The sequence below is a fragment of the Polyodon spathula genome, chromosome 17, assembly GCF_017654505.1.
Source record: "Polyodon spathula isolate WHYD16114869_AA chromosome 17, ASM1765450v1, whole genome shotgun sequence".
Taxonomy (NCBI): domain Eukaryota; kingdom Metazoa; phylum Chordata; class Actinopteri; order Acipenseriformes; family Polyodontidae; genus Polyodon; species Polyodon spathula.
In genome coordinates, this window is record NC_054550.1 from 25,754,344 (window position 1) to 25,764,726 (window position 10,383).

The 10,383-nt window shown below is 36.4% G+C and overlaps 1 protein-coding gene across 3 annotated transcripts in view; it reads left to right on the forward strand.

Annotated features, from left to right (window-relative positions):
• LOC121329484 (proline-rich membrane anchor 1-like) overlaps positions 1–8,593 on the forward strand; it is a 38,702-nt gene extending 30,109 nt beyond the window's left edge. For all 3 annotated transcript variants that reach the window (XM_041275052.1, XM_041275049.1, XM_041275050.1), the window contains exon 4: positions 5,764–8,593. In XM_041275052.1, the coding sequence (XP_041130986.1) occupies positions 5,764–5,863 (100 nt within the window). In that variant the 3' untranslated portion in view covers positions 5,864–8,593. The remainder of the gene's footprint in view (positions 1–5,763) is intronic.
• Positions 8,594–10,383: the final 1,790 nt, after the last annotated feature.

Below are 10,383 nucleotides of genomic sequence, written 5' to 3' on the forward strand. Positions count from 1 at the left end.
TCACCTCTCAACAGAGCTAAAAGCCTGACGGTATTTATGAGATTCATTATATTACTGGTGAAATCCCTCAGAGGAAAGCAGAAAACTATTCATTATAAATCTAACCCGCTGTTAAAAAAATAAATACAAAGTGAGCACGAGTGAGAAGCAGTGGGGTTCTTCCTGCCTGGACCTTTATAGACATTAAAGCCAGATCCTTAATAATAGGGTTCTTCTTTTTTGTTGTATGTTTTTGAAAAGCGCACAAAACACAGCACCGGCTTTGGTTCTTCATCGAAACATCATTGAAACCTGTTAATTGTGCAGCAGGTGCAGTGGTAAAGGCAAAGGATTTGCTGCTTCATGCAATATGATTCAGTTTATTTGTTGTTTCTGCCCAGGTGAAAGACAGCCTGACTTGAGTGTAACAGGGGCATCTAAGAGGGTCAGCAGACAAGCAGGGCATCAGTAATGTCTAAAACTTGGCTTTTCGGACACAGAAGAAAAACAGTAGAGTATTTGTAAATCTGTAATTATTTTCTTTTTTTTTTTTATTTTGCATGAAAAGGCAGAATGTAGCCACTCCACCACCTGCCATCCCCATATATAATATATTATTTAAGATCTTTGTTGAATCAAAGGAGAAGATGACGTAGGTAAAGCATCATATATTAAACTGGAATGGTTCAGCCTAATTTCCCAATGGTAACACAATTGAGATGCAGCATCTTGTTTCTGCTTGAGGTCCTGTAGCTTCTACCTAGTTGTTCAACTGAGGTGAGATAAAGGTTTATCTGGTGGGTGTTTGTTATACCGAAAGGAAACACCTGCTTAAAAGTAGTTTTATCAGCACTCAACAGATCAAGTCTGAGCTTGAATACAAGCTGGATCTCTCGTATAGATCGCTGATTTTATTTTTATTGAGCAGTAAAAAAAAAAAAAAAAAAAAAAAAAAGAAAGCTAAGTCACAAGTTAATGGAATTAATATTATTTGAGTCAATGCAAGATGCAAATACTTGATTGAAAACCGTCTGACTCTATATCGCCCATAGCTTTATCATAGTGTTTTGTGTTACCTTCATGGAAACAATAACTCAATAAGTTATTTTAAGTCGTAATTAGTTATAAAAGATTGGATATTCATGAAACTGTTTTGTATTCTGGTACAGAAATATAAGACTGATTTATTCATCAAAACAGCCTTTATAAACAGCCTTTAAATGACTCATGAGTTGAAGCTTTGTGAATGGAGTCATTGTTTCAGCATATTTCGTTGAATATTTAATAACCATTGAGGTCCTCTTCTTTTTCCGTCTCTGTATGGCTGCCTGTTTACACCCCTCAGTTCCCCTGACATGAGGAAATTGAGGGGAAAAAAAACTATTTAAGATGAAATATCACATGAAGAATACAGCCGCCAAACATTTCTTTTTGTTGCTGTTTTGTCCTCGCAACAGTAGCAGTCTAATATCAGCCCCCGTACCAGTATCCTTTCCGAACTAGCCTGTACTCAAGCATTTAACAGCTCCTGAATGTTTCTCTGCTGCTTGAACTGCGTTTCCAGTTTGGATAATGGAGCATCTGCTAAGGGAGGCAGCCATCTGCAGTGAATGGCTCCTGCTATCCCCAGACCAGCTCTTGAAAAGACAGCATCTGACCCGGCTCCATCATTCACTGCCAGCCTCAGCATATGCTTCTGAAGGGCTCCGCTTGGGCGACAGTACTTCTTATTAAATGAATTGGCCTTGTTGCAATAAATTGTTTCTCCCGCTTTGTTCTCTAGTCATTATAATTCTGGAGCCGTCTGACAGATGTAATGAGAAAAGCAGCATATATACTTTTTTTTTCCTTTTTTTTTTTTTTTTTACTAAATATAACCCACCCCCCCTGCCCACTAGCATTCCCTTCCCCATTCTCATTAAATCTCCACTCCATATAAAAATGACCCAACTGTCAGAGGTTTGACTGCATGGCATTTAAGAGGCAAGATGTTTTTTTTGTTTTGTTTTTGTTTAATTAGAGTTCATATTTCCATTGGATGTAATTTAATCCGTTTTTTTTTTCTCTCAGTGAAATAATAAAATATACAGAATTCAAGCCCATTTGGCTTTAATTTCAATTTGACCCGGGTAAAAAAGACAGAAATAGAGAAAAAATAAGTAAAAGTAAGTAACGCTATCAAAAATAGTAATGTTCATCTACCAAAATATAAAATCTGTGTGCCTCACTTCTAAAATGCAGTACGTAGAAGGGGCAGGGGTAGAGGGGAAAACAAAATACATAACCTGTGTCATTTCTCTGTTCTACATTATGGATATATACTGTATATAAATGTACTGTTGCTTCTTTGCCATTGTAGTTCAAATTAAAGGGATGTAAAGATTAAAACACAAAGTCAACATTATGACCAGCGTTATTTCTCTATTTTAATGAACTATGGACTAACATCATACTGTAGGAGGACAGACATTGAACGTGCCAATGAAATAGCAAAAGTGTCAAAAACAAAGTGATCTGGCTAATGTAGTACACTCTGAACCTAACATGCCATGGGGGGCGGGGGGAGTGCTTTCAAATGTTCTGAAGCATTACTCTGCCCTTTCCTGGTGCCAAGCTAATAGTTCCTGGCCGCTGCTGATAAGAAGAGGCTTATGGATAATGCCCTTTGATGTCTTGTCACAGAGTTATTCAATCAACAAAGAGGAGTACAGTTATGGACAAAAGTTTTGCATCATCTAAAATTTTGATCTTATATTTTACATAATGTAATGAAAGTAACTACAAAACGATGTTACAAAAGTCTACCTGAAACCAAATTAGCAGAGCAGTATTTCATGTTTGATTTTGAAATGTCACATTTTTCCATTTTGTCCGTTTTTTTCGTTAAGTATATGGAAAACTTCAAAGCAGTATGTTATTCAAAATGTTAACACAACATTATTCAACAGGTTTCATTCGAATTTATGAAGCAAAATCAGTTACGTCTGTAAGCAAGTCATTAGTATCAATATTTCCCTTTTTTTTAATGTAAGCCACACCTTAGTGGGCCAGTGGTGGTCAGCGTAAGAAGGTCAAACAAAGTAACATGTTCATAACCAAATGCTGAATGAGCAAAAATCTCTTTATGTTCAGAAGAACCACGGGCATCTAGTGAACACTTACTCTCTATTGCCAGCAGTATAAAATCACACCATATAACAGCAGTTGGTAAGGCACTGGTGCTAGCAAAGATAAAGACACAGGCCTGTGTTGTATATTTCTATAGCTGGTAACTCAAACAGTAGAGCAGCTTCTGAACTCAACTTTATCATAGACCACTCTGGGTTTCAAGGCTTTATGAGTTAAAGCCACAGCTGACTGGATTTTGCCAGTACGCTGACTGTTTATGCCAGTATAAATGTTATTAACTATACAAGCTATTGTAATAGTAGTTTTAATTGCTAGGAATGTTGACTTGAAATGACTGGTTAAGTCTATGCGTTAATGAAATGAAACAGCAGAGCTACTGCAATACATTGTACTGTGGTGTGGTATTGAAGTAGCTAATGAAAGTAAAGTGTTTTAATATATCCTCCTATACATACAAAACAGCCTGCCAAGGAGTATGGCAGGGAGGGAGTACATTCCAAGTGAGGCCCCACATTTAATCTATTACCCTCAACGATATCATGTTCCTTGGGTAGCAGGTATGCAAGTAACTTATCAGTTATGTGGAGTCATTTACTGTACAGGCACCTAGGAACAGGTCCAATCTATAGTAGTTTTCCCATGCTGTTCCTGTTTCTTTATAAAAACCTAACCATGATTTTTATCAAAAGCAGTATTAATTGACACATGCATCAGCTCAAACCGCTCTTTTCAGCAGATCTGAAAGGCCAGTGACCTTTTCTTTATTCAGGATTTCACTTTAAGCAATTTGACAAGCGTGATAAAAAGCTTTTTTCTTTTTTTTTACTTTGTTCAACAGGTTGTAGAATTTTGTCTTGCATAAATTATATTTTCTAAGCAGTTAATACAAATTAAAGTCTTTCTTTTTTATACTGTTTATTGCCCCATTGTGTCAGGCATTGCTATGAATTAGTGTATGCTGTCGCTCCGTGGATTCTGTCACTGCTCTGGCTCCTGAGGCACATTATTCAGTCACATGGAACCTAATTGCTTTGCTATGGCATAAAGCAGAGTATTGCAGAAACAGCAGCAGAACACTATTCTAAAACTATTGTAAAAGGTGACATTTAAAATGCCAGTGGCACTTAATATGTCAGTATTGAAATGTTTATGAATAGTAAATAAAGGCTTTCTGCTTTCTGGTTCGAACCTGGAAATGTGTAATAATAATAATAATAAAAAAAATTTAAAAACCAGATGCTAAGCCGTTGGTTCTTCCACAGACCCCTAATCCATCATTGCTGTTGGGCTTGAGATGCAGAGGAAGGCATTCAGCTCCATAGAGACAGCTCTGTAGTCTTAAAACAACCCCTTACAAAGGGTGGCCCCATTCCCCTATTGGAGTGACAGTGTCATTTCTAACCACCTAAGCAGTAGCCAGAGAATTCATGTTATTTGTCTTACAGGCAATACAGCTAAAACGACCTTTGTAAAGTTTATAGAGCTATGGTGTAAATAAGAAATATAAATAACACATAGAACAATGGGACAGGTTAATTGTTAGACTATAGTGTACCAACTGTACCTAGAGAGAAGACATGTCTAAAAACTATTAAGGAGTGCATTTAACTAAAAGGTCACCAGGATATGATTCAATTTTATATACAAAATTGGTTTAAACAAGAAGAAGAATGCATTAGTTGAGATATCTGGGATATTTGAAACTCACAGCAAGTTGCTCTTTAAGGCATGTAAACATGAAAGTAAAATGCTGGGCAACATCAGAAGGTCCTTTAAACAGTCAACCTTCAGCGAGATTGTTAAGAGATTCGCTTTTATATTAGGGCATCATCCTGCCACACGTCACTGTGCTCGACTTCAGTGTCTAAAGTGGCCTACTTTAAAGAATAGAAGGTTATGTAAATGTATTGAAGGTTGGGTTCGACAGCGTGCAATCTCTAGCGGTCTCTTATTTGTGCACTCATTCATTGCGTGATGTTAAAATAAGTTCAAGCTACAGGATAGTTTTCTTCAGTGTAGTGGGAAGTAATGTACAGTTGTAGTAAACAATGTGAAACCAGTGTTGTTTAAAGTTAACAGTTATAAACCATTCATATTTAAAAAGATCAATAACACTAGCAGCTGATGTTACCTTCATTTATCACTGTTGAATGGACCCCTAGCTTTAATTTACTGTACTGGGAGTTAATTCAGGCTCTCTCTTGTCTTTAAGAGTCATATATCTTTAAACACTAACCTGCTGAGCTGAGATTGTGCATTATGGATATTACATCATCATATCAGTACCTGTAGTACTGCTGTGTTATTTTACCAATTCACAGGAGAGACTTTACCTTGTTTCCAAGGTGATGACTTGGGGGATATGGAGAGACTAATGGCATGATCTGGAAAGAAAGCTGTTGCTCAGTTTCATGACAGGATAAAATTGATCTTGCATGCTGTTAAAGTACTTTCAGTATAACCGTGACTTTCTGGCTCAAGAAAGTTCACCTAAAAACTGGTCCAAGTGTACGTTAGTCATGTGATGTGGCATCCCAGTCTTCAGTCTTCTACCATTATTAATTAATATCTAATTTGTGAAAACATATATTATTTAAATTCATCATTGTAGCCACTGTTGGGTGAATAAGTCCCCTTATCTTTCTTCTGCTTCAGGAAACCACTGCGAAAGGAAGAGAATGGAACAAGCCGAGGTGAATATGCAATGGCCTCCCGAAACAAGAAAACGGTAGATGCTAACAATACGGTCGTATAAGATCCAGGATAAAGAGGAAGGACAGACAGACCCTCGACCCCACTCCCTTCCAAAACACAGCTACTCCCAAACATATGACAGAGGAGATGAAATTTGAATACACGACCAAACCATGCCTGTGTACCATGGCTTCACTGGGAAATGGAAGAAATAGAGATAAAGTGAGAGCAAGCTTTGGGGCTTAGGACCTCCTTTTCAAAGTGCACACATATAAGATATTCAGAGCAGGGAGGCAGCCTCGCTCTGAAGTCTTGATGTTTGTCAGAAGCAAGAATGAACCTGTCAATCACAGTAACTTGGATAAAAAAAAATAAAATTAAAAAAAAACTTTGCATAGACATTTGAAAAAAAAAAAAAAGAAAAACTAGAATGTAAATAAAAAAAAAAACTGCATGCAGTCTTTGTTGAATGCAACAACTTTTTAGATTCCTCTGCCTTTATTGTTTCTGTCTTCGTTTGATGTTGCACCAGGGCATTGTTATTTGGCATGAAATACAAGAGAAGGGGCAGCCCATTTGAGCCTAAAATCAAGGCACTGTCTGCATGGTCTGACCATTACACTCTACCCCAAAACAATAAACCAACAATGTGAATGAAGAGGGATAGATGGTTGGTGCCAATTTTGTAAACCAAAAAAACTGCATGCTTTAAAAACTAGGACCAGACTTCCAGTTCCCTGACTATGCAATTCGAAGTAGCTATGGTTTGCTTTTTTTGGGCACCAGCATCGTTTATGGAAGATTTAAAAAAAGGTGCTGTTTTTAAATCCCACAGTTTATTTCATTTGCCTTGTTATATTTTTCCCCTGGCAGAAGACTGTTGATGTTTTCAATGTATTTTACAACGTACAAGTAAATTAAATATCCACCTACTCTAGGTTCCATCTGAATTTTCACGGTTGTGAACCTTTTTTTTTTTTTTTTTTTTTTAAATGGCTTCCGTTTGTTTTGTATTTATTTTATTTCATTGCTCCGCTGTCATCAGCTTCCTGAAATACTGGGACTGTGGTCATATTCAGAAGCCTGCCTCTGAAAAGCTTGCTGCCTTGTCTGTCTCTGAACATGAAATGCATGGCCATCGTCACCTCTCTACTCTGGCTTTGCCTCAAGAGAAAGTTATTTTATTGGCTAATTTAATGTTCATTAAGTATATAACCTACTAAAATATTTGTTAAACAGTCATAACATAGCAACATGTATCACATTGCCACAGTCAACCTGCTAAACTGTTCTTGTGAGTTCTGTCAGAGATGAGATGCTTGTGAAGTGTGGGTGTCGAAGAAACAGAAAGTACTGTAGTTCAGTTAAGGAAACCATCAGTTTGATTTGTATTTCCCCCCATGTTACTGAGCATCTCAGAATATATAGAGAAGTTCCAAAAATAAACTCATCCTAAAAAGCTGTTTGTCCCTAATTTGTACACGTGCATTTACTTTTCAAAATGAGAAGGAAAAAAAACATTTGAAAGTTACAAGACTAGAAATAAACACACTGGTTATTGAAGCAGAGTTTATTTATTTTTTGTTTTACAGTATAACTGGAATGGGTAGGGGCTTTCTTTCACATACAAAAAAAAACAAACAAACAAAAAGCCTTTAAAAAAACACTTTGGTTAAAATATAGAAAAAAGTCATTTCAGTGTGATTTTACAAAGAGTCTTCTTTAAGTCACACTGGTACTGTACCTGGTATACTGTTGTCCATAACAATGTTGAGTTACCTGGTAGGGATTTTGGACCTTTTCAAGCAGGTTCATGTAACTGTTTAATGTGTCAACACTGTACTTTGTACTTTCTGTGACACTGGTAACTATTTTCAAGACACTGACAAACAGTAGTGACTGTGTTGGAGGCAGTACATTTCCCAGCAGGTCCTTCTCCTTTGAGGGTGCAAACTCCAGGAGGTATGAGAGAAAACTGGCCATAAATAGTGAATAAAAGCTTAGAGAAGACAGGAAGCTGTGGAATATGAAGTAGGAAATACTCTGTCAAATACTTAATGTGATTACCAGCTTATCCTTCTCTTTCTAAATGAAATCTCCCCTCTCGACCAAAAAGAATAAACCTTGGGATCCTGCTGAAGAGGTCTGTGCTGTAAAAGCATCACTTTGCATGAGAACAGGGGGTCTGACAAAAGCTGGGCGAAGGCATTCACTGCTAAGGATGCTCGTGGTTCAAAACAAAGTCTTTTGATTTTAGTTTTTTTTTTTTTTTTTTTTTTTTTTTTTTTTTAAATGGAGGGTTTGAATGGAATGGAATGTTTCACGTGTTTTGTATTTCCAAAAGTTCTTGAGGTCTGGCATCGTGGCTGAATTCAGCAAAGGAAAGTGTCTTGGTGCATCGACCTTTTCTACCATTCTTTTGAAAGCAGACATCCCTTTTTATGTAATGGAAATGGCCCCTCATCTTTATCACATTTAAATGAACTCAAATCAGTTATGCCAAAACAGTAAGTATCTGTGCTTGCATGCAGTGAACCCCCTACTCTGGACCTGTGCATAAGTGTGCTTTGCAGCTTTTAGTAGCACTAAAGATTTTTTGATTAAGAGCTTGAAGTTACGATTGGCCTCTGTGGAGCAAGTGCTGATCTCAAGAATGGACACGTTTTAACACTTTAGTTGTGCTCTAGGTCTCTTACCATAAACATATTCCAATAACTCACCTTTCAGTCTGAACACGTCTGAGTCCCCTGACTAAACAAGTGCGGGATGAGTTCAATGTTGCTAAATCTTAGTGTCTAACATAAATAAATAAATAAAAACAGTAAGGTGTTCTTTCTTCATATCGCTGAGCAGAGTTAAATTTTTAAAAAATATAGAATTATAAAATATAAAAAAAAAAAAAAAAAAACATAATTGTGTGTGTGTATATATATATATATATATATATATATATATATATATATCATATATATATATATATATATATATATATATATATATAAAAGCCTTTGGTTAGAACAGTAGGAGTGGGGCTCCCTAGTTGCACATCCAGTAAAGGCACTCCACCCGGAGTGCAGGATGCGCCCTGTAGCTTGGAGATCACCAGTGTGAACAGACCTTGCATTGTGACATATAACTGCATATACCTACAATATACCCAACATACCAGTGTATCATATCATGTATAAATAAAGTGTGAAAAAATAATGCATGAATGTAAATATGATTAAGTTTTAAAAATCTGCCTTCTTGACTGTGTATCACATGTACAGAGTTAAAGAAATATGTTGTTGATATGCTACCAATCAGAATTAAATACATGTTGTCATGTTTCTGGAACAAGCCATTAATGTATATTTGGTAATTAAAGGTTGTTGCACAATATATGCATTGCATATCAACATGTTAAACATATACATTGCGCCATGCTGACTTTTGTTTTTGTTTTAAATTAAATTGTACTATTAAAACCACTGTGTATTTCAGTTTGTAAAAGGCTAATATAATGAAGGGAAAGCTTACACGTATTGTTGATACTGTATTTAAGGAGCAGTCCATCACTAAAAACAAGATTAAAAGTATTCACTTTATTAAAAGCTAAATTTTGAAAAACAAGAAACACAACATGATACCTGGTACTATGAAATTTCTCAATTTCCATGCCTTAATCTCAGGAAATCTGTAACACTTGCACTTCTTATTTCATTTGACCTCTGCAGTGTATTCTGGGTCAAAGGGTATCACATAGTGTAGTGGTTATCGATCTGCTTTCACGACAGAAGTTCCTGGGTTCAATCCCCAGTAAACATGTATCATTTGAGCTTGTCCAGTAAGTTGGGGAATCTTACACCTGGGATAAATGTCAAGAAATCCTTCAAGAAGCTGCTTGATGAGATTTTGGGATCAATAAGCTACTAACAACCAAACGAGCAAGATGGGCCGAATGGCCTCCTCTCGTTTGTAAACTTTATTATGTTCTTATGTTCTTAAAAGCATATTACTGGCTGAAAGCATTTCAGTCAGTAGGGGAAGCTGCTGATTGGTTAATGACTGGAAAGAAGTCGTTGAAGGGGTGGGGATAATTTCACCATCCAGTCCAGGTAAAATGAACATGGAAGTGCAGCACTACTTAAGGAATTGCTTGCAAACTGTGCCAGCTAGTCCTTGCTGGAATTATCATATAACTCTTTTATGTTAGCATATATTAAAATGTTTTCACTTCATAATGTTTAATAGCTCATGCAAAGCAAATACACATTTCTGTTAAGCTGTTACACTAAGTTGCTGACTAGACTAATGAAGTGACTTAGCAGCACAAATGTGCCGTGAATATGCAAACCCATATTACCACAACTGTTTATTCACAGAGGGAACATTTAACCTTAATGGAATGGGGAGACAGAATTCCAGGCTCTATAATTTACACATTTGCATTAAAAAAAACACAAGATTATCTGTCATAGTCACATTTTTAGAATAATTATTTGCAGCAGGCGATCAAAGCTGATGAATTTTGAAGGCAATTATAAACAGCAATACACTCAGAAGCTAAGGATGCAAATACAGAAATACATTAAAAGC